This window comes from Nuphar pumila, chromosome 1 (assembly GCF_984573655.1).
Source record: "Nuphar pumila chromosome 1, dmNupPumi1.hap1.1, whole genome shotgun sequence".
NCBI classification, from domain to species: Eukaryota; Viridiplantae; Streptophyta; class Magnoliopsida; order Nymphaeales; family Nymphaeaceae; genus Nuphar; species Nuphar pumila.
The window spans coordinates 113,715,633-113,738,920 of NC_143249.1; the positions used below are offsets into that span (position 1 = coordinate 113,715,633).

The following is a 23,288-nucleotide window of genomic DNA, read 5'->3' on the forward strand; positions in this document are numbered from 1 at the left end:
AAGTATGGTTCTAGCACATTCTTGCAAAGTTCTTTTCTTTCTTTCAACAACTCTATTTTGTGGAGCCGCTCTAGGAAAAGCAAAGTTGTGAGATATACCATGTAAATCACAAAACTTTAGAAAAGATTCATTTTCAAATTCACCACCATGATCACTACGAATTGTAATAATAGATATAGATTTTTCATTTGTAATTCTTTTACAAAGTTTAGAAAATTCAGAAAAAAGCATCATTTTTGCTTTTTAGAAAAATTACCCAAGTAAATCGAGAATAATCATCTACTATAATAAAAACATATTTGCTACCATTCAAACTTTGAATTCTAGATGGTCCAAATAGATCTAAATGTAAAAGTTTAAGAGGACGCTTTGTTGAAACTATATCTTTTGCTTTGAAAGAACTTTTGATTTGTTTACCCATTTGGCAAGCATCACATAAGTGATCCTTCTTATATGGTATTCTAGGTAAGCCTCTAACAAGATCATTCTTGGATAACTTAGAAATTAATTTAAAATTAACATGTCCAAGTCTCTTGTGCCATAACCATTGAATTTTATTTAAAACAATAAAACATTTTTCATTAAAACTGGGTAACTCATCTAGATAAAGTTCATATACATTATTCCTTCTTTTACCTTTAAAAATGATTTTTTTAGAATGAAAACCAGAAATTAAGCATAAATCATGTTCAAAAGAAATGAGAAAACCTTTATCACATAATTGACTAATGGATAATAAATTATGCATTAAATTATCTACTAAAAGAACATTTTCTATCAAGAGAAATTTTGGATTACCAATATTACCAATACTGATTACTTTTCCCTTGTTATTGTCACCAAAGGTGACGGTTCCTCCATCCTTACTTTGGAGGGTGAAAAATAACTCCGGCCTTCCAGTTATATGTTTGGAACAACCGCTGTCCAAGATCCATTTGCTTTTTATTTTGTATACCTACAACAAAATTGGAAGACAAAGCATTTGACCCCTTTCTATTTTCGGGTCCATGAGAGTTAGTCTTAGGAACCCATATCTATTTGGATTTTGGTTTCCTTTGAGAATAAATATTCTTTCTATAAAAAGATTTATCATTTTTAAAATAATCATGTCTAGGCTTATAAGCTTTATAAGTACCATGATTAGATGCATTTCTATTATGACTAGAAAATTGAGTTCTTTGAATCAATGATTGAGAATTTTGTCTTTGATTCTTCACCACATAGTTTGGTCTCTTTTGAGTATCAAAGAAGCTATATCCCAATCCGGTTTTGTTAACCGAGCATCTTTGAGAACCAAGAAGTCTTTCTAGATTATCTTGGCCATTAGTGAACTTGGTCACTATAGAAAGAAGATCATTTGATTTTTCTTTCAGACTTGATATTTCTTCTTGTAAGATATTGGTTCTAATTCCAATTTTTTTTATCTCAGATGCTTGACAAGAGTTTTCCTTTTTGAGATCTTCTATCTCTTGAAGTAACACTTTGTTTTGAGAGTCAAGAGTTGAATTTTCAGTTTTTAACTCTTTGTTTTTAGAACTTAGACTCTTAAATTTAACATATAAATCATTAAATGCTTCTAATAAATCATCATACTCAAATTGACTTATCGATTTTTCTTGTGCTACAAAGCACATATTGGCGATTTCTTTATTAGATTCTTCATCGGAAGAGGAGTCACTATCATCCCAACTTGCTTGAAATGCCTTTTTCTTCTTTATTTGGTCTTTGAGCTTGATTTTGAGAAGAGAACAATCTTTCTTGATGTGTCCAGCTTTTTTGCAGTTAAAACACTTGACTTCATTAGGATTGGAAGAATCAGTTTTCTTTACTTTCCTTTGAAATCTTTCCTTTTTGATGAATTTTTTGAATTGCCTAGTGATGGGGGCAATATCTTCATCTTCATTCTGAATCTTCAGAGTCAGAAGTGGTCTTGAAAGCAAGAGATTTCTTCTTGGGTTCTTTTTCTTGTCTATCGTGAAGTTGGACTTCATATGCCATTAAGTTACCAATCAAATCTTCAAGAGAAAGGGTGCTTAAATCATTTGCTTCATCTATTGCTGTGGTTTTTCTCTCCTATTCAGGAGTTTAACGCCTTAGGATTTTTCTAACTAAATCCACTTCTGAATATTCTTTTCCAAGGAATTTTAAAGTGTTAGTAATATCAGTCATTCTTATTACCATGTCCGATATAGACTCATTTTGCTTCATTTTAAACCATTCAAATTTATGAACTAAAGAAGCAATCTTGAATTCTTTTACCTTTGACGTACCTTCATGAGTAACGAGAAGAGTATGCTAAATTTCATTTGCTGTGGAACATTGAGAGATGCGATTGAACTCTACCTTGTCAACGACACAATATAACGTATTCATAGCTTTGGCATTGAGTGAAGCAGTCTTCTTTTCTTCATCGGTCCATAGGTTGAAATCAGTTGATGGTGTTTGGTACTTCTCTGAAACAACTCTCCAAATTTCAAGATTCATGGATTGTAGGAATATTGTCATTCTTACGTTTCAATATCCATAGTTTGTTCCGTCGAAGAGAGGAGGACGAACAAATGAGCATCCTTCTTTGTACTGAGATGATGTTGTTGCCATGCTAGATGATGGTAAGATCAAAATATAACAAAACCTGCTCTGATATCAAATGAAAGTGCTGTAGGATCGAGGCAACGAGCGTTAGAGGAGGGTGAATAGTGCTTTTAAATAACGTCTTTGAAATTTTGAAAGATTTTGAGATTCGCAAAGCAATCACACAAAGAACACAAAAATTTATCCTGGTTCGGTCTTCCAGACCTACATCCAGTCCACAAGCAAAACCCGCTTGAGATTTTCACTATCAACCTTGTGTAATCACAAGAACAGACAAAATCCGGTCTCACTTTCAGTAACAACCCTACTGAAGGCAAACAACTCCTTTAAACCAAGGAGTCATTTCCTTTTATAGAAAAATGAAATAATCAACTTACAATCAACCTACGAGCCCTTCTTATGAATGCAAATGAAATGCAATTGGCTTTTGAGGTTGTTGAAATACCCAACTCACGAATTCACTATCTCTCAAAAGAATTTGAGTGAAAAACTGGAGTGAAAATATCAAGTGAGTGAGAAAACAAATATGAGTGAAAAGCAAAGAATAATTCAATGTAATTCGATTGGATTTGATATTTTTAAGTGTGGAATGCACTCATATTTATAGTTGAAACATCCCATACGTTGAGGGTACGAAAGGGTGTCAAAACAGTTACTTTTGAACGGTCAATTCGTTTAAAAAAATGAAAAGACACACCTTTTAAAAGTTACAGAAAAACGATAAAATTAGTCGACTGGAACCATAGTTAGTTGAATGAAATCAAATATTAGCAGACTGACAGTTATCGTGTTTAACAAAATCCTTTGAAAATCTAAAGTTTGAAACTTAGTTAACTAAAGAAAAAGTTAGTCGATTGATAAAATCATCAGTAGACTGAAAAACCTTTCAGTCGACTGCTGCTAAATTTTTCAGAAAACAGACATTCTGTCCGGTTGACTAAGAGTCGATTAGTCGACTAATTCAGAAAGTTGATGTTTTCGCTTAGAAAAATTTGGCGCGAAAAAGTTGGTCGACTGGTGAGTCTGTTGGTCGACTAATAAACATGAAAAATTAAGTAAAGAGTTCTCTAAAATGATTTTCATCAAGGGTTCTTTTAGAAAAGTTTTTCTAAAAACTCTTTAGGTGAAATATGCACTCTAAGTAAGGCTCTTACAAGAATCTAAGACATTTAATGAAATTTACATTTGCACAAAGATTCTTCATTGAATTCTTCAATTCTTGTATCTTTCTTCATTGCCTTAGCTGAAATGCAGTTGATTCACTTGTTCATCATCAAAACCTTGTACTTGAAGTATCGTGTACGGCTTCATTGTCGTAACAATATTGTGACATTTTGAAGTTTTTATCGGCTACCATAAAAGCCTTATAATATGTATTTTCAAAACATTGGTGATATTGGTAACTATGCTTTTAAAGCTCACATGTCGGTTCCTATTGGAAAAAGTGGCTAAAAGACTTGCTCTTACTTTGTTTGTTCCAAGACCATGTTGGGCCTCTTTTATTGAACCTAGAAGTACCTTGATTTAGTTATTGTTACGCCCTCCTCTAGATCCAGTTTTGAAGGTTTTGAACTTTGATTAGAAGGGGGCCTCAGACTAGCAACAGATGGGTACTCTAGTCTCAGCTTGACAGAAGTGAGAGGATCAAACTTGACGTTCTTGGCCCTCTGAGGCTGACTTGACGTGTCTGGGGTGCGGATCCTTGTTGGACACGATGGGACAATGGTCTACGAGTAACCGTAGGAAAAGTCTAACAAAAATAGGGAAATCGGGGTAGGCTAAAAACGGCCCTAGAGGCCTCTCGGGAGAGAGTTCAGTTTCGATCTGATATAGATTGAACCAAGTGCTTGTTGGTCACTTAGGGATGTGTGTCAGGGTTAGTATAGGCTGCAATAGGTCATGAAATAGTAAAATAGGTCGTTGAAAGACTGAGAAGGTCAAACAATGAAAAGGTCGTTGAAAGACTGAGAAGGTCAAACAGTGAAAACAAGACTTTTCAGGTTAATTGGGTAGATGCGGTTTTGGTTCTAAGGTTAAGAAAAGTAATCTAATGCAACCTAATGTTTGCTTAGGTCTAGGAAACTAATATAAAAGAGTTAGGGTTGAGTACTTGAGTTAGGCTTCAGAGAAAGTTGTACAACAGGGCCATGATTGCAGAGACTTCTAAATCGCTTTCCCGGGCAGTGTAGCTTTCTTGGATCTTTGAAAGAAAACACGTGAAAGGCTTGAGCCCTTTGCATAGGATGGATGTACTGAAATAAAATAAGGGTGAACAAATATAATGCCAACAAAGGGCTTATACACACATGAATTGAGGTTCAAATAAACTAATTACAATCTCATACGAGATGAAATATAAAACAACAAAAGGCATAAACAACCTATTGGAAAAGAGAGGGAGAGCCTTTATATATAATACCAAATTGCTTCAAAGAGCATTGTAATTCAATTAGGGAGTGAGGACGGTCTCCCAACAGTCATAATATGACTGTTACATAGTTTTAGAAAAACAAAAAACTAAAAAGAAAAAGAAATATTATACTTAAGTCCCCAGTGGACTGTACTACATACAAAAAAACAAAAATACCCTTGTTGGGTATTTGTATACATATAATTTTAACACTACTCAAACTTACGGTGAAATCACTGAAAGTTTGCTAAGAAGATACAAAAATCGGGGCAGTGGGAGAACTTTGGTGAAGAAGTCTCCAATCATGAAATTCAGAATGGACATAAGGCAACATAATAGTCCCCTTCAAATATTCTTCGCGAACATAGTGACAATCCATCTCAATATGTTTCACTGGCTATATAGATGACACTTTTGTTATCGCAACATAGTTTTGAAGATTCAGAGACATCAACACCCATATTAAAAAGGAGTTCTCTTATCCACACGACTTCAGTAGTTGTGGTAGCCATTGTCCTGTCCTAGCTTCCGTAGAGGATAAAGATACTTTCTGTTGTTTTTGCATCGCCAAGAAATGAGGGAATCACATAAAAATATACAAAAGACAGTCGTTAAGTGACGGTTATTGTGATCTCCTCCTCAGTCAGAATCAATATAAGCAATAAGATTCTAGGACGAGGAAGATGATAAGAATATCCCTTTAGATATGGTTTTCTTGATGTATCGAACTATTCTTAATATTGTACTCATGTGGACTGTCGTGAGCGCATGTTGAAATTGACTCGCAGAGTGTACGACATGTGCAATATCTGGCCTTGCTCTTCACCTTTTCTCTCACAAAATGTTGTTCTTATTCAACATGTTCCATTTTCCCATGCTGAATAGGATTAATAGCGATGGCAACAACACTTCTATTATCACAAAATAGTAGTGACCAAATGATCTTTTGATGCAAAGCAATAAGCAAATGTTGTATCCACGGAACCTCAGCAGGCATTGCTGCCATTGCTCTATATTCTGCTTCTATACTCGATCGAGTAATTGTCTTTTGCTTTCTGTTGGACCATGAAACAAGATGACTCCCCAAAAATACCACATATCCTGGCACAGATTTCTTGGTAGAAGAGTTGGCCCAATTGGCATCCGAATATGCAACCACAACCAATGATACATCACGAGACTTATCTCTCAATGACCTTTTATAAACTAACCTTTCCCGTTATGTACCTCAAGATATCCTTAGTTGCTTCCATATGACTCTTTCATGGATAGTGCATGAAATCTGAGATTTGGTTTGCTGTATAAGCCAAGTTTGGGTGAGTGAAAGTAAGATATTGTAGAGCCCCGATCAAACTTTTGTACTTTTTTGGTTGGTCCAACTACTCATTTCCTAGTTGGTCATTAATCAACTTGACATTCATGATTATAGGAGTTTGGTAAAGTTTGCAATCAATCATACCGAATTTGGTGGGCAAATTAATAGCATATTTGTGGTGTGATAACCAAAGCATTCTCATCATGATCTACTTCCACACCAAGGACATATCTCAACACGGCTAAATCCTTCAAATGAAACTTGCTGCCCAACATGTCTTTCAGTCTCCATATTCTCCCACAGTCACTTCCTATGATCACTATATCATCAACATAAACAAGTATAACAGCAATATGCAGCTCATCACAGTAAACAAATAAAGAATAATTACATTGACTCCGAATGAAGCCCAAAGACCTGACAACTGCACTGAAAGTCTGAAACCATGCACGAGAAGCTTGCCTAAGGCCATAGATGGCCTTTTTCAAGCGAAGAACCGTGAAATGGACATCTCCTTCTGGATACCCTTGAAGATGCTCCATGTAAACTTCATCGTGTAGATCACCATGTAAAAAGGCGTTCTTTACATCCATCTAACTCAACTCCTAGCCATGCGCAATCACTAATGTGAGGACAACTCTAATGGTTTCCATTCAGACAACAGAACTAAATGTTTCATCAAAATTTAACTCATATTTTTTAGTATATCCTTTCGCCATAACGCGAACTTTAAATCTTTCAACGTTGCTATCTGCATTGTACTTTATTCTATACATACATCGACAACCCATTACATTTTTATCATTAGGACGAGGCACAACTTCCCATGTATCACATTCATGGACTGCCGATATCTCCTCATTGATGGCATTAACCCACTTAGGGTCATTACATGATTCCATATAGAACCTAGACTCCTTTTGATCATTCAATGTGGCTGCAAAAACTTGAAAATCTACGGTAAAGGACTCTTAGCTTACCCACTGTTGCAAAGGATGTTTGAGCCTTGTTGATCTTGTAACCTGCCTGGAAGTGGAAGTAACATCTGCAAGAATCTGTCTGCATATTCAATTCTTGTCTTGGATCAGCCCTCAACTGCCCTTCTAACTAGACATTATCCTGTTCCTGTGAAGGCACCTTCAATGTTGAATCTGATTGACTACCAGACTCTACTGCAGTGTGACTGGTTTACGCCTTTGATAGACATTAGGATAGAACCTAAATGGACCTGTTGGCTGCTGAATATTTTCTGAATCTGTTGATTGCTGAATATTTTTATTAGCTCTGATATGATTGGTGCTGTTATGATTTTCATGAAAACGTTCACTAGTTTGTGATGGGTTGCTGCCATAAAGAGCAAATATCTTCATCTGAAATTGGAATCCCAATTGCAGCAAGTTGATCTACCACATTTTATTCAGAAACTCAATAGCACTAGAGTTGCCCCTCTTTAGAGCTCCAAATTCAGACTTGAGGTACTTTGGGCTTGAAAATCTGCTCGCACCATTGGTGTAAGATTTGCCGCAAATCACGCGCGAAAACACCAGTAGGAATGTGAAGGAGCACCTGCCTTGAGCGAGTTGCTGTAATGAATGCAACTACTGTTTGATCATTCTTGTGCCATGAAACATAAGCTGGATTTTTGACATAGATGGCTGATCTTGGAGCACCACCTTTATCCTCATCTTTCTCTTTCTCATTAGATCCTTCTTGAACCTTAAGCATGAATTCCGAAGGAGCCAACACAGACCCGTCGAGGTGTCTCATCAAATCATGACTGCTAATGAAAGGAATAATCTGTTTCTTCTAGGTGATAAAATTGGTTTCGTCAAGATGTTCTATGACTAACTGACTCAAGAAGGAAGAGCTGATAGGACTAGATGAAGCCATGAAAATGAAATCGACAGGAAAAGCAAGAAAAGGAAGAAAATAAACAAGAAAAATCTGAAAGGTAAACAACAATAGAGCAGTTCAGATCGATGCAACAAATTGTAAAGATGCTGGCATCATCAGATGATGTCAGCAAGGTAAACCCTTTTTTTGATAAAAAAAGCAACAGATATGAGTATCGTCTCCTTTTTCTTCCTGATTTTGGGAAACAATAAAACTGATTAATCAAATCTGAACTCAGTCATCAGATATGAAACCATTAACTTGACAATAAAGCAAATCCAATATGAAGAACGATGACCTGATTTGAATCTGAATTGTTCAGATATGAATATGACAATCAGATCTAAACAAATACAGACTTTGGTCACGAAAACAGAAATATTGATGATCACAAGGAGAGTAAATATTATAGATGTGCTTGGGTAAGAGAATAAAAGGATGTTAAAGAGAGATAGACAATACAACAACAACAACAACAACAACTACGCCTTCATCCCAAAACAATTGGGGTCAGCGATATGAACCAAAAAAAGAAATTCATTTTGGGTCTTCCACATGAATCCTTTTCCTCCAATCATTTCTATCCAATGCCATGTCCTCGGTGAGGTTCAAAGCATTCATATCCTTTCCTATCATCTCCATCCAAGTCTTCCTAGGCCTACCCCGACCTCTTTTAACTAATATATTTTCCCATTTCTCCAACCTTCTAACTGGAGCATCATTAGGCCTTCGCCGAATATGTCCAAACCACCGTAAACGATTCTCTCGCATCTTATTTTCAATGGGTGAAACACCTACCTTCTTACGTATCTCCTCGTTCCGAATCTTATCTTTTATTGTATTACCACACATCCATCTAAGCATCCGCATCTCAGCTACACTCATTTTTTGAATATGATGTCTCTTGGCAGCCCAACATTCCGTACCATATAGTAAAGCGGGCCTAATAGTCGTCCTATAAAACTTTCCCTTCAACCGCAATGGCATTCTACGATCGCACAACACTCCAGTTGCACTTTTCCATTTCATCCACCCAACCTTTATCCTATGATTTACATCTCCATCAATTTCTCCATACTTTTGAATGATGGATCCCAAATATTTGAAATAATCATTCACCGGTATTTCTTGCTCACCAAGCTTCACTACACTCCCATCACTACTTCGTTGCTTACTAAACCGACATTCCATATATTCAGTCTTACTCTTACTCAACTTAAAACCTCTAGCTTCCAATAGAAAAAGAATAGAAAGAGAAAGAGTATAGAAAGAATAAAGAAAAAAAGAGAGAACGAGAAAAAGTAAGAAGATGTTGGCAGCCAAGACTTTATGATGACTTACTTTCGACCCGTTATGATACCATGTGAAAGAGTCCCCTTGGGAGCTGTGCCCTGTGGTACAAGAAAGCAGAAGAAACGAGAAAGAAAGAAAGAGGTTTGAATGGGTCGATAGTCGATACACTTTTCATATGGGTCGCCCCTCCTTATATATTAAAACATGAGATCAATTACAAGAATACCCTTGATACATATACAAAAGGACAATTGAGTCTTATAACTCAAAAGACTCTAATACCCTTACATACATACACACCTTTCTCACAGTTTTGAAGAAAGATGACAATATTGGTAGTGGGACAGATGAAGATGAGGATGGCAGTGGGTTGGAAGATAGGGTTATTAAAAAGTGTATATAATTATATATAATATAATATATTATATTATATATTATATTATATATAATAATTATATTTATTTATTTTTTCTTTTTCTTTTTATTTTGTATTTATTTCTGTAATTTTAGGCTAGTCTAGTTCATATTGAATTAGACTCAAAACTAGTCAAACCTTTGACTAGTTTTGAAATAACCGTTGGAGCTAGTCTAACGGCTACAATTAGAGCCGTTGGACTAGCTCCAACGACTCTCTTAAGTCTTCTTTAAGCCTCTCTCTCTCCCTCTCTCAATGTATATAAATAGGAGTGTTTCCCCTCTCTTTGTATCAATGCTTCTTAAGCATTTTCATATGAATGAAATAAAGTTTATTATTTTATCTGTGTTATTTCATTTATTCCCTTTTATGGGTTATGATTGTAGTGTATTTAATAGACACCGATTACAAGCATTTGCACTTTCATTTTGATTTTGACCTGTTTCAGAAAAAAATATCCCTATGAAAACGAAGTCAATAAATTAAAATAAAAATACTGGAGTGTTCTATACATCTAGAGCTTGAATTTAGAATCTTGTTTAACTTCGTTTGGATCAATATTGATGCTGAAACATCTATTGCAACAGAGCACAACTTTTCTGCCTTGTTTGCAGGACTGTTCCGACCCACGATTTTGATGGTTCTAAAGACCCAACAAAGACTGATCAAAATAAATTGAGAAAAATTTGGGTGAAAGGTAATATGTATAAGAAGATCTTGTAAAAAGGGTTTTGTCAAAAGATTTTTTTGAAGCTCTGGAGAAATTTCCCAAACCGAGATAAATTTCTGCAGTTGACAGGATCTGTCTTATATTTTTCCTGAACAGGGTTTTGTCTCAAATTTTTTTCTGATTTTATTACAATGAATTTTTCGGTTCTGTTTCATGGACTGTTTTCCTGAGACATGGGGGCATCTCCTGTAAAATTGGGAAAGTGCAATTCGGTTCCTGTGATTTTCGGTGCGTTTTTCAAAAATGGGTTAACAGGGATCCGAATTTACACATTATGACATATATGGATGCTTAAGTGTATTTTACATTATGCATGGTTATGAATGTTTATCTTGAAATTTGAGCTGATATACATGCAAACTTAATGTATTCCATGTTATTCTTGATTTATAACACTTGTTGTTGCTTGTTTAATCATGATCATGAATTGCACATGGTTGCAACTTTTATTTATGTATATTAACATATGACATGGTGATAATGATGTGTGATATGAGCATGTGTGGCTTGGTGTGAACCAGGGTTCGGTGGAACCTATGGGTAACAAAAGAGATATCTATGCACATAATCACATAATTTGCCTCGTGGAGGCCGTGCTTACAATGTTAACTGTGGGATCTAGATGGGTCAAAATAAACTTATGGAATCGCCAGTAGGGAGATTGGGCTTGTGAGCCCGAGCGCGTATGCGGTTAACACATGTAATTTAATTTATGAGCCTAATAATTAAATAACACCCATGACCTGTTCGGAACAAGTCCTTTGGACTAAGGCCCATTTTGGATAGAATAAGAGTACACACGATCGGTTGACCGTTGTTTATTTTGGAGAGCGACGACGTCTTTTGGTCCTCTGTCTCCGGTCGTAGGGGGCTCGGACTACCATGTGTCCTAAGTGGTATGCTCAAAATCTTTGAAGAATAGGAATCGATTTCGCGCAGGATCACTGAGAGTTTCTCTCGGTTACGGATCGCTCCAGTGGAACCTCGGTGTAAGGTTGCAGATTTTTCAGTTCAATGAGTTTAATAAAATATATTTCATAATGTACCTCTTATTGGATTTGTTGATTCGAAGTTAGGAACCCGAGAGTTTATCTTCGGGTAGGAGTAAAAGTGAAACATAAGAAATCAAAATGGAATCATTGAAATATTTCAGTTTGTGCATAAATTGTTATTTCATTGGCATGATGCATTGTAGCATGTTTATCCTGTAAAATGAATGCAATCATGATTAGTTATGTAGATGTAAATTGTGCTTAATTCTGATGTGGTGATGTTGCATGATTTAGATGATATCTGAAATTGTATCAATGCCTATTTATGTGATTGAAATAATTGTGTTCACGTGTTTTGGTGATTACCTATTGAGACTGTGGACGTATGCCTCTATTTATAATATTTAGGTAATAAGTAGGTTGGAAGGGGTGACACCAAAAGAGTCATGATTCTTTACTGCTTTGAGAGGACTTGATATTTTATTATTTGTTTATTTAATTAAATCTGATAATGTTTGACACTAGTATTTGATTTATTTTAAATGCAAACAATGGTTTGATTTAGTTATTTTAGTCTTTTTATGTGTGTTGTATTTCTAACCTGCCAAAGGCTTGAATCGTATTTAAAAATAGTTCCGCTGTGTTTCATGAAAATCGTGTATAGGGGTTAAATTTTTTTTTTTTTCTAAATTTTCGGTTTAAAAAATTGAGGCATTATATGAAGTGACACAAGCTTCACGCATGTGCTGTGACAACAAGAGTGCGATTTATATTGTCAGCAACAGAACATTTCATGAACACACCAAACATATTGAAATGGATTGTCACTATGTCAGAGAAGAGTGTCTACATGGAACCATTGATTTGCTGTATGTTACATCGGAATACCAATTAATAGATTTCTTCACCAAACCTCTTGCTGCTCTTAGATTTCATTTCTTCTTAAACAAACTTTTGCTTATTATACCGTAAGTTTAAGGGGAAGTGTTAAAAAGTGTATATAATTATATATAATATAATATATTTTATTATATATAATAATTATATTTATTTATTTATTTTTCTTTTTTATTTAGTTTTGTAATTTTAGGCAAATCTAGTTTATATTGAACTAGACTCAAAACTAGTCAAACCTTTGACTAGTTTTGAAATAGCCATTGGAGCTAGTTCAACAGCTACAATTAGAGCCCTTTGGAGTAGCTCCAATGACTCTCTTAAGTCTTCTTTAAGCCTTTCTCTCTCCCTCTCTCAATGTATTTAAATAGAGGTGTTTCCCCTCTCTTTGTATAAATGCTTCTTAAGCATTTTCATGTGAATGAAATAAAGTTTATTATTTTATCTTTGTGTTATTTCATTTATACCCTTTTGTGGGTCATGATTGTAGTGTATTTAATACAAGCATTTGCACTTTCCTGAAAGGTCCTCATTTCCTTACAAGGGGGACTGTGGAAGTGTCAAGAGGAAGATGGGTAGGAATAAAGGGGGATCTTGGCAATGTGCATAGTGAGAAGACAATGGCAATGGTCGGTGGAGAGAAAGAGATAGTGTCAAAAGGAAGAAGACGATGGTGGTGGTTGGGGAGTGAGGGATGGTGGCAGTGTCAAAAGGGAGAAGAAGATGGTGATTATGGATGATGGATGGAGAAAGGGGGATCTTGTCCGCGAGAAGAGAATGGCAATGGTTGGTGGAAAGATGGGGATGTTGGTGGTGTCAAGAGGAAGAAGACGATGGTGGTGGTTGGGGAGTGAGAGATGGTGGTAGTGGCCAGAGGTGGTCAGAGAGTGAAGAGGATGGTGGTGGTAGAGGATAATGGGCTGAAGGAAAATATGGCAGAAATGGTGAATGATCACATAGTGGTCGCAGTAAATCGAGGATTGTGTTAGTGAGTAGTGATTGAGGGTGATGGTGGTAGTGGCCAGATGAGAGTGGACAGGGAGGAGAGATGGTGGTGGTGGTGGGGGATGGGCCATAGGAAGAAAACCATATCAATGGTCTGTGACGAGGGAGGGTTATGGCAGGTAGTAGGTAGAGGAGAGGGAACATGGAGAAGAAGAATCAGTCCATCAGTACCAAATAGATAGAGGTAAAAAACACTCTTCCCTTATTTTTTTAAAAGGAAGATTTTCTGTTTATTTTCAAGTAAAATTTCTAAACACTAAACAATATTAGTGCTTCCAAACATTGCTACAACCTTTATTTAAAATATGTTAAAAACGCCATCTTAAGTATGTGTGGAACAAGAACCATATTCAAAGGGTACCATCAACCCTCAGTCTGGCACTTTTTAATAGGCTGCTTACTCACGAGAGTTTACAGCATCTTGGTTTCCAGATTACTATTCAAATGCTGTCTCTGCCTTAAGGAGGTGGGATCTACTCGCCACCTCTTCATAGATTGCTGTGTAGCGTGGAACAGTGGAAGGTATTGTGGTGCATATGCAGACTATGTGGTGTTTGGTGCACACCAGAGCAACATCTACATAGATGGGGCAGTGTTCATATAACAATTAAGCATGTCTGCGTCAGTTGGCAGTGACATTCTAGATGGTAATCTGTAACGTATGGAAGCTGCCTAACTCTCCTATTTTTCAAGATAGGCCAGCCAGAGCAAATCATTGCAAAAATTATCAGTGGCATTAGAGAATTATGTTACCTACTCTCCAAGGGGCTAATCACTCCGCACATGATAAATGGCATTATGTACAGAGTTGGAAACCACCTCCTGTAGATTGGATGATGCTGTCAATTTACAGCATATATGTTCCATCAATGGCAGATTGAATTCCCTATCAGGGATCACACGGGTACCTTCCTCAAGGTTGGGTGGTAATTATGACCAACCAAACATGATGTTTGATAATGGATCTGGTGGCAAGAGCTATTAACTGACCTTCCTGTTTCCAAGCTGATATTGGGATTGTTAAGGTGTAATGTGGTACAGGTGATTTCCAGTGCAATGGATGCAAGATTTCATGCAGTCATGGTGGATGATAATATCATTTGATTTTCTATAAATCTGAATATTTTTGTTTGTTGTACATTGATTCCTAAAGAATATAATTATATTCCTAGATGGCTAGCTTTATTAGGAGTCCTAGGCTGTGATCGGCCGTGGAAGGATAAATCCCCATATTGGTTCCCTTCAGAGGGTGAAGCTTGAGTTTTATTGTAATATCTGAGCTTTATGGTTAGGGTCTGCGTCACCCCAGCTCGTCTATCCAAAAAAAGAAAAAAAAAACACAAAAAAACTCCACCTGCTTGCAAATACATCCAAACACCAGTTGAGAATTTGTAGACCACAACTGTTCCATGTTTCTGCCTCATAAACAGGTTGTCAACCTATTATCTTTGTTTCTTGGAAGAAAAATGAGTCACAATGTGCGAAAGCATGTCTGTGGGCAGTGGCAGATAACCTTAATTAGTATCAGTGTCGGGTGTTTATTTTTCCTTTTTGTTTCTGTTATGTTTTATGTGGTTGCTAGGTCTGCCTATATAGAAAAAAGTCATGTTTACAGCTTTGCCTGACTGATTTATGCAATTAGTTTTGTGGAAAGAAAAGGATAAATACTTATTCGCCGGGGCACAAATACCTGAAATTAATGATGCACCACTCTACCTTCCTCTTTGATGCTGGATCTATTTGATCCTTTGAGTCCATTTGTTTCTTTAAGTCTGCATGATCATAGTATTGATTATGATATTCCTTGTTGATTCAAATCTCATTGATGTTATTCAGTGAATGCAAAACCTTTTTTTCCCCTTCTCTAGCGGGATTGTTTCAATCTTCACCTTCAGTTGCCTCAATATGTAACTATCTCGGGCTGCCTATGCTTGTCTTACACAGCACGATGAACGAGGCAGTGCTGGCCAAGGTGGTCGAAGCTTCATGCGCGGGCCTTATGGTGATGCATCTATTCACATCAGTGATCCTTCTGTTTTATCAGATGAATCTATAATTGTTTTCTTGGGTGTTCCTCTTATACTTTCTCTTCCTCTCTCAGAGCGTGGGAGGCATACAGATACGAAGGAAAGATTCAGTGATAAACCTGGAGAAGCCATGGCCTCGTCTGATAAGAGACCAAGGAATGACAATGTTCAAGAGCAAGAAGATAACAATGTTTGGTGCCATGATGGCTTCTTCGAATTGCAAACTGCAGCACCACCGCCTGCTTCAAGGAAAAGACCTGCATTCAGAGAAACGAAGCAGCTGCCAGTAGCAGATGATCCTCGGGCTGATGTACATGCAAACGATAACCCAAACCCATCAGATCTGTCTCAAATTTCTCGTGTGAGGAGAGAGGAGAATAGGGGAGCCCAAGATCTGCATGGACTTGAGGAGCTGAACAGGCAGTATTCAGAACAGGAGGGAAGAAATGCAAGAGACGAACGAAAGAGCGGTTTCCGTTTCAGCAGTGGCATCAGGGCAAGAGACAGATATAGTGGAAGTTATAACAGAGTTGATAGGAACCAGAACTCTTCTTTTGGGCCCCGGGTTGAAAAGTGGAAACACGATCTTTTTGATGAAGCAAACAGGAGTCCGCCAAAGAATGAAGAAGATCAGATTGCAAAGATTGAGGCCCTCTTAGCATTGTAGCATTTGGTACATCAGGATTTAGTTTGATCAGGGAGTTCGTCTGTGAACACATTAACATTTTGTTGGAATTTCTCATGTAGATCATGGCTTCTAATTATATGTTTATTTGCTGTAATGGAAGATTTTGCATTCCTGTGGAGACTTTGAGACCATTTGTGGTGCTTAGTTAAGAATTTCTAGGGAGTTTGGGGTATATTCACTGGAATGAGTTTGAGCTATGTTACGTTCATTGATTCTAGATGAGATTGTTTCCGTTAATGATGGGTAGATGAAACACTTCCTCATGATTCTTATTTATCAAACTGGATATTCCGTTGGTTGAACTTGAAGATTCATTCATTGAATTATATCACCAAGAACCAGTCACTCCCATTTCTTATTGAATTATATTATCAACTTGCTATCAGACATTTTTCAGTTTGGTAATATTTTAAAATTTTTATGATAATTCAGTTTTTTATGAGAATCAGTCCTATTTCTAATCCAAGGATTTCAATGCTTGTATAAAAAAAAATATGTGATATATGGTGCAAATCATTGGCCTAGCAGTGGATGCAGCTTTTTTTTCAGACAATGAGTTGGCCTCCGATCATGCACAGTTTATGGATATTAGAGTCACGTTTTTATGCATGATTCATAAAAAAAATGAAATAAATACTTAGACTTATCAACCTTTTTCAGGGCATTGATTAATTTGCAAAAAGAAGAAAATGGCACAAAACAAGTTTACCTGAGTGTTTTTGAATTTTTGATTTTTTAATAGCTTTTTTTTTTTGAAAATATTTTTTAGAAAAGGTAGTTTTAGGAATTTTCAAAAAATAGGTAGAGTGTTTATAAAATAATTAGTTTAACTTAATTTTGTTTTATAAATAGCATTATAGAGAAGGGGGTCGTCGTCCAACCAGGGAAAAATGCGAGCCCCTTCTCTCTCTCTTCTCTTCTCTTTCCTTCTCTCTTTTCCTTCTATCACCGGTTCTTTCCCATCTCTTCCTCCTTGATTTCATCTTTCTTCTGATCCTTACTATCGTCGATGCTTCTTATCCTGTTTTCGAAGCGTGTGTTTCAACCGTCAGAATGACCACTTTTTCTCGACCCCTCCATCGAAAGCGGCTTCGAGGTTTGCTTCTTTTCCTTCACATCTTTATTTGTTTTGCATTTAGTTTAGATTTATTTTATTTTATTTAATGCATAAAATCGCGTTCTTGCATTGCATATAGTGTAGGTTATTTTATGCAGTTTTGTTGCATATAGAATAGCGTAAAACTATTTCAACATCATATAGTTGCTATTGCGTAGTACTTGCTGTTTTTAATGTTTAGAGTGCACACTGCGGCAGTATGATCTGCGTGGAAGCCGGATCTGATCTGTCATCATTGGCAGATCTGATCGTTCCTTTGTACTGACATTGAAATAGCTTGATTGGGTCCCGATCACACCTAAACTGGTTCAATGAATGTGAATATTATCGGTGACATATTAGGTGTCACATTGAATCACACCACTTTGCGTGTGATCCGAGTTGTGTAGAGAGTTGTAAAAAAAATGGTTTTACAATTTATATTTGGTGCATGATAATATTTGGGTGTTTTTGTTTGATTTAAACAATATTCAAAGAATGAAACAAAAAGAAAATGTGCATACCGATAGTTTGCATTATACTTCCATGCCTATTAGTTATTTAATGATATTGCTTGTTTTTAAATTATTCTTCCTTCCTAAAAGATAAAAAGGAGCAAGTATGCATCAATGTTCTAAAGTATTAAATACGTGCAATTAGTTCATTCACTCACGCACACATGCACCTATTATCGCAAAGCCTATAAAGAAAATATAGCTGTAATTTGGTATGTAACACCCCAATTTTTTAATCCGAAAATTTTGGGGATTTTTTTTTAAAATCCCTTTACACAGTTTTTAAGAACACAACAAAAACTCTTTTTAGATTTGGTTCAAACCTTGAGCAGGTTACAGTTACCAACACACACTTGAAAGACTAAAATGATTAAACTAAATCATTAATTAAATTGCAATAATCAAATACGAGTCTTTCAAACATCAGAGTTTACAGGACTAAAGAAAAATAATAAAGTAAATAAATTCATTTAGTCCCTCCAACAAGCCTAAAGGAATGTGAGTCTCTTGACACCACCTTGAGCCTCCTGTCATCGCCCTCTAGCTTATTCGTTACCTAAAATATTAAAATATAAGAGCATTAGCCATAGTCTCAGTAAGAAAACACCCTACACATAAGTAGAGAAAGAAGACAAATTCATAAAACATACATCTTTCCCAATACACTCAAATCATAGCATGCCATATCATATAAACTTAGCACAATTAAAGATCACGACACTAATAATTTAATCATGCAAGATTTCAAAATAATTTAATCTTACCATAAAGTGATATACCTACATAATCATTAGTCAATAAACAATAATAAAAGGGTTCATGTATGTCAACATATGCAGGAACTAGAAATTACACATGACATGCATAAAAATTTATGTCAATATTCAATGAATCATTTAACTACTAGTGAACCTAATCCAATGCATTGTTTTTCTTTTCTTTCCTAAAGGGTACACATTCATGACCTAATCCTAACACAACAATCATATGGGGGTTTATTATACTATGTATTTTAATTAACCCATCAATTCGAAGAGCCAGGCTAAACATCCATTGAAGCGGTCTTTAATCGAGAGAGAAATTTACAATGGTCATTAGATTAATACAAAACAAAAAAAATTTACATTTTACAAATTTAGTTTAGAGATCCTACCTTTGTGATATAAAGAAAAAAGTAGTGGAAGTAAAAACCCACGAAGTCCAGAGAAAATTGCAACCAATTGGCCGCGTAGGCCAAACACCAAATACTTGGTGCACGATACACAACACAAAGTGAAAACACTAGAATAGGGTCAGCTAGGCGTCCTCTCACAGTGGAAGAGTGCTATAGTGCTGCACACATAACGAAAAACTTATCAAAATTTGTTTTTGCTATAAGCGACAAAATTTATAATATAAATCGGTAACCCGATTAGCAAAAACCATGGAACAAAATGCCAAAAGTCCAAAACATGTTTGGACAATGGTGTGGAGTATCTCCATAGGTTTGCACGCTGTCCAATGCATCACCATATCGATGACACAAAAATCGAGGCCCATGATTTCAAGAGAAAAGTTGTATCCCCTTACAAATCCAATCCAAAGCTGGGAAAACACATAAAGAAATGCTAGCGAAGCCAGGGATACACTTGCTGTCATGGCTAATAGTGATGCCGACAACAGCCCAGTATGATTCCCAATACTGGAAATTGAGCATGCAAAATGAGGCAATGACAAGAATAGAAATTGGCTAGAATTATACATAAAAAAAGACTTTTACATAGGGCAGTCCGAAAAGTATAGGGTATATTTGATAGGGCAGTCCAGATCCAAACACACAGAGGCTGTCGATGGTGGTCGGAAAGTGGCACCCAAACATTAGGGAAACACCAAAATCAGTTAATCATCAATTATCCCAAAAGTAATAGAGAAAAGAGGGAAACAAAGGGGAAAAATAAGGAGGTACTGAGAAGGGACTCGCCGAAGACGGATTTTGGAAGTTGAACTCGTTGCTCCAAGCAAAGTGGCGCAGGGTTCCGGCTGTGGCCCTGGTATCCGGCAGAAAGAGGGAAACCGGGGGGGGGGGGGGTGGCCGTCCAACGAAGAAGAAGAAGAAGAAGAAGAGGAAACAACCCCCGTAGTGCCTTTGGCAGTGGAGAAATGGGAAGGAGGTGTCATGCAGTTGCTGGGTTGCCGACGAAGATTCGGCTGGCCCTGCCTTGGCTATAACAACTCGTCACCTGGCCTTGTGGTTGGCGCTGAAGGGAGAGGATGGTGGTCGGCCTCTGGTCGGTGCCTGAACATGAGGAAGAAGGAAATGAAGGGGGAAAGGCATGAAAAGGGTGGTCGCCTAGACAACCATCATAAATGAGAGGGAAGAGGTGATGAGTGGCAGTGGGGGGTCGGCTTAGGTGAGAAGAGAAAGAAGGGTTTACGCTAGATGGAGTTTCAGCTGTGTGAGAAAAAGAAAATGAAGAGAAGCGTGGGTCGGGTGCTCTAGTGGGCCCCACCCAGCCCCTCATAGGCCCACAGTGTAAATCGGGTCCTATTTGGATCCGGTTTGGATCCAACTACACTTATTTCTAAAACACAATTAAAACTCAAACTTAATTAACTAATAATAGTTATTTTTAGACAAAAAATTGTTTTAAAACAAAGCCATGATAAAAAATAGTATATAATACTCATTTTATTGCATAAAATCTTTAAAATTTTTTGTTTGGATCGATCCGTCTAGGTCCAACCGGTATAGCATCTGGATCCATTATAAAATTCCAATTTTTTTTTCAATTTAGTTTCTCACATTTTATTCGAATTAAATACTCATCTAATTTTAAATATTTCAAGGGTTTTGGTATTTTCTAAAATAGTAGTTTATTGATTAGAGTATTTCTTGTAAATTATTTTATGACCAAAATACCCTTTTTAAGATTTTTTTTTGAAAACCATTAAAATATGTCTTGTTCAGTTCAAAACACCTCAAAATATCTAGATGAGTTGTGACTTACTAAAATAATAAGTTTTAATAATAATTTAAATGTTTTAATCAATATTTTGTCTAAATTAATACTTGAAATGACTATTTTACCCTTATTAGCCATAATTGAGTAATTTAGCATGTATAATACCAATACTTGCAAATAAAAAAAATGAGAATACATCACTAATTCATCGATAAAGCTGAATTCTTTATTTATTTAAATCTAAAAAATCTATAGGTTTTACATCCTACCTTCCTTAAAAGAAATTTTGTCCTCAAAATTTTTACTCAGGTACAAATAACTGAGGGTACTTTTCTCGCATACCTGCTTCGGGTTCCTATGTGCACTCCTCGGTACCATAATGCTGCCAAAGGACTTTGACAAAAGGAATGGTCCTAGTCCGCAGAACCTGTTCCTTCTTATCAATAATCCGAATTGGCCTCTCAATAATGGATAGATTCTCCTGAATATCCACATCCTCATATTGAATGACGTGAGAAGAGTCGTGAACATACTTTCTAAGCATTGTTACATAAAATATATCATGAATCTGTGAGTACTATGGTGGTAACTCCACGCGATAGGCTGCCTTGCTAATCCTTTTTAAGACTCTGAAAGGACCAACATACCTTGGACTAAGTTTACCTTTTTTGCCAAAATAGAATACACTCTTGGTAGGAGAGATCTTGACGAACACAAGGTCATCTATCTCAAAAGTAAGCTTCCTACGATGACGATCAACATAGCTCTTCTAATGACTCTATATTGTATACAAATGATCACGAATAACCCACACTTGATCTATATAATGTTGAACTGCCATAGGTGACTCAACACTGTGATTGCCAATATCATCCCAATAAAGAGGCGATCTATATGACCTCCCATAGAGTGCCTCATATGGTTCCATGTCAATGCTTGCATGATAACTATTGTTATATGCGAACTCTGCGAGGATCACGTGACTATCTCAATCGCCTTTTCAATCTAAGGTGCATGCTCGAAGCATATCCTCGACAGTCCTAATGGTCTTCTCGTACTGACCATCCGTCTGAGGATGAGATGCTGTGCTAAACTTCAACTTCGTATCCAAAGCTTGTTGAAACAGACCCCAAAAATGCAAAGTGAAGCGGGTATCACAATTAGATATAATCAATATAGGTACGCCATGTAAATGAACTACTTCCTTGATATCAAGATTTGTAAGATTTTGGGAGTTTGAGTCACATGAATAGGCAAGAAATGCGTTGACTTGATCAATCTATCCATGATTACTCAAATGACATCGTGCTGATGACGAGTCTTGGGTAGTCCCACAACAAAATCTATAGTGATCTCCTCCCATTTTCACTGCAGAATCTCTATAGGCTGCAATAGACTACCAAGTCTCTGATGCTCGATCTTGACTTGATGGCAAGTCAAACACTTCAAAACATAAACTCAATATCTCTCTTCATGCCATGAAAATCCTTAAACATCTTGGTCATGGTGACAAACTCGGTGAAATTCGTATTTATGGCCATATTTAGAATACGAATGAAACCCAAATTTGTGATCTTTATATTAGACACATTCAGCCTACACTCTTAGGCTAACTTCAAAATGCACCGCATTTCCCAAAAATACAAAAGGATTTTCTGAATTTCCTCAGAAAATATCTTTCAAATCCATATTCATTCATTTCATTCAATTTGCATCATGAAAGTATTTCAAACAATCATATGCTTTTATTTCAATTCAGAAAAATTGATTTTCTCAAAATTTTCTAAGTCCTCAGAAATTGATTTTATCAAAATTCAGAGTTTTGAAATGATGTTTTTCGAGCTGGTAAGTTAAAACAAAAATCCTGGTTTCGAGCTGGTCTGTCAAAACAAAATCCAGTCTACCCACCGGTCAAACTTCAAGGTCCAAACTCTAGCCATGGATTTATCAAACCGACATCAAGTAAACTCTCTCACAAAAGGATTCCAAAACATATATTGTCATTATGTTACCAAAAATACTTGTTGATTCAAAACTCTTATTGCACAAAATCTTTACCTCAGAATACCTTCAGCATTACTTCCGAAAGAGCAAAGCTTTCATGAAGAAGGATTCAAAATTCAAAATCTTTTTATTGGCTAACCAAAAGGATGAAGAATAAATCCTTGATATGGTCAGCAAAGAAAATTCATTGTTGTCGCAAAGCCATAAGTGAGTGATATTGATCGCAGTTAATGGCACATTTTTAAAGATCATTCTTGTGGAAATAAGGCATTGAAAATATCCTGGGTGATAAAGAAAAATCCATTCAATTTTAATATGTCTTCAATAAATACCAAGTTGCAATTATTTGTCTGCAAAAGGGATCTCTCAATCATTGTCAAGTTGAAGACAGTGGACGCGTTAGACCCCCAGGGGCAAAGAAGATTTGAAACATCTCCAAGTTGAAGGAGTTTGTGACGGGTCCTTCCAGAAAAAGTT

The 23,288-nt window shown here is 36.3% G+C and overlaps 1 protein-coding gene across 2 annotated transcripts in view; it reads left to right on the forward strand.

The window, feature by feature from the left end:
- LOC149849096 (uncharacterized) overlaps positions 1 to 16,497 on the forward strand; it is a 30,655-nt gene extending 14,158 nt beyond the window's left edge. For both annotated transcript variants that reach the window (XM_089998483.1, XM_089998484.1), the window contains exons 3-4: positions 15,484 to 15,541; positions 15,641 to 16,497. In XM_089998483.1, coding sequence (XP_089854609.1) covers positions 15,484 to 15,541; positions 15,641 to 16,233 — 651 coding nt within the window. In that variant the 3' untranslated portion in view covers positions 16,234 to 16,497. The remainder of the gene's footprint in view (positions 1 to 15,483; positions 15,542 to 15,640) is intronic.
- The last annotated feature ends 6,791 nt before the right edge of the window (positions 16,498 to 23,288 follow it).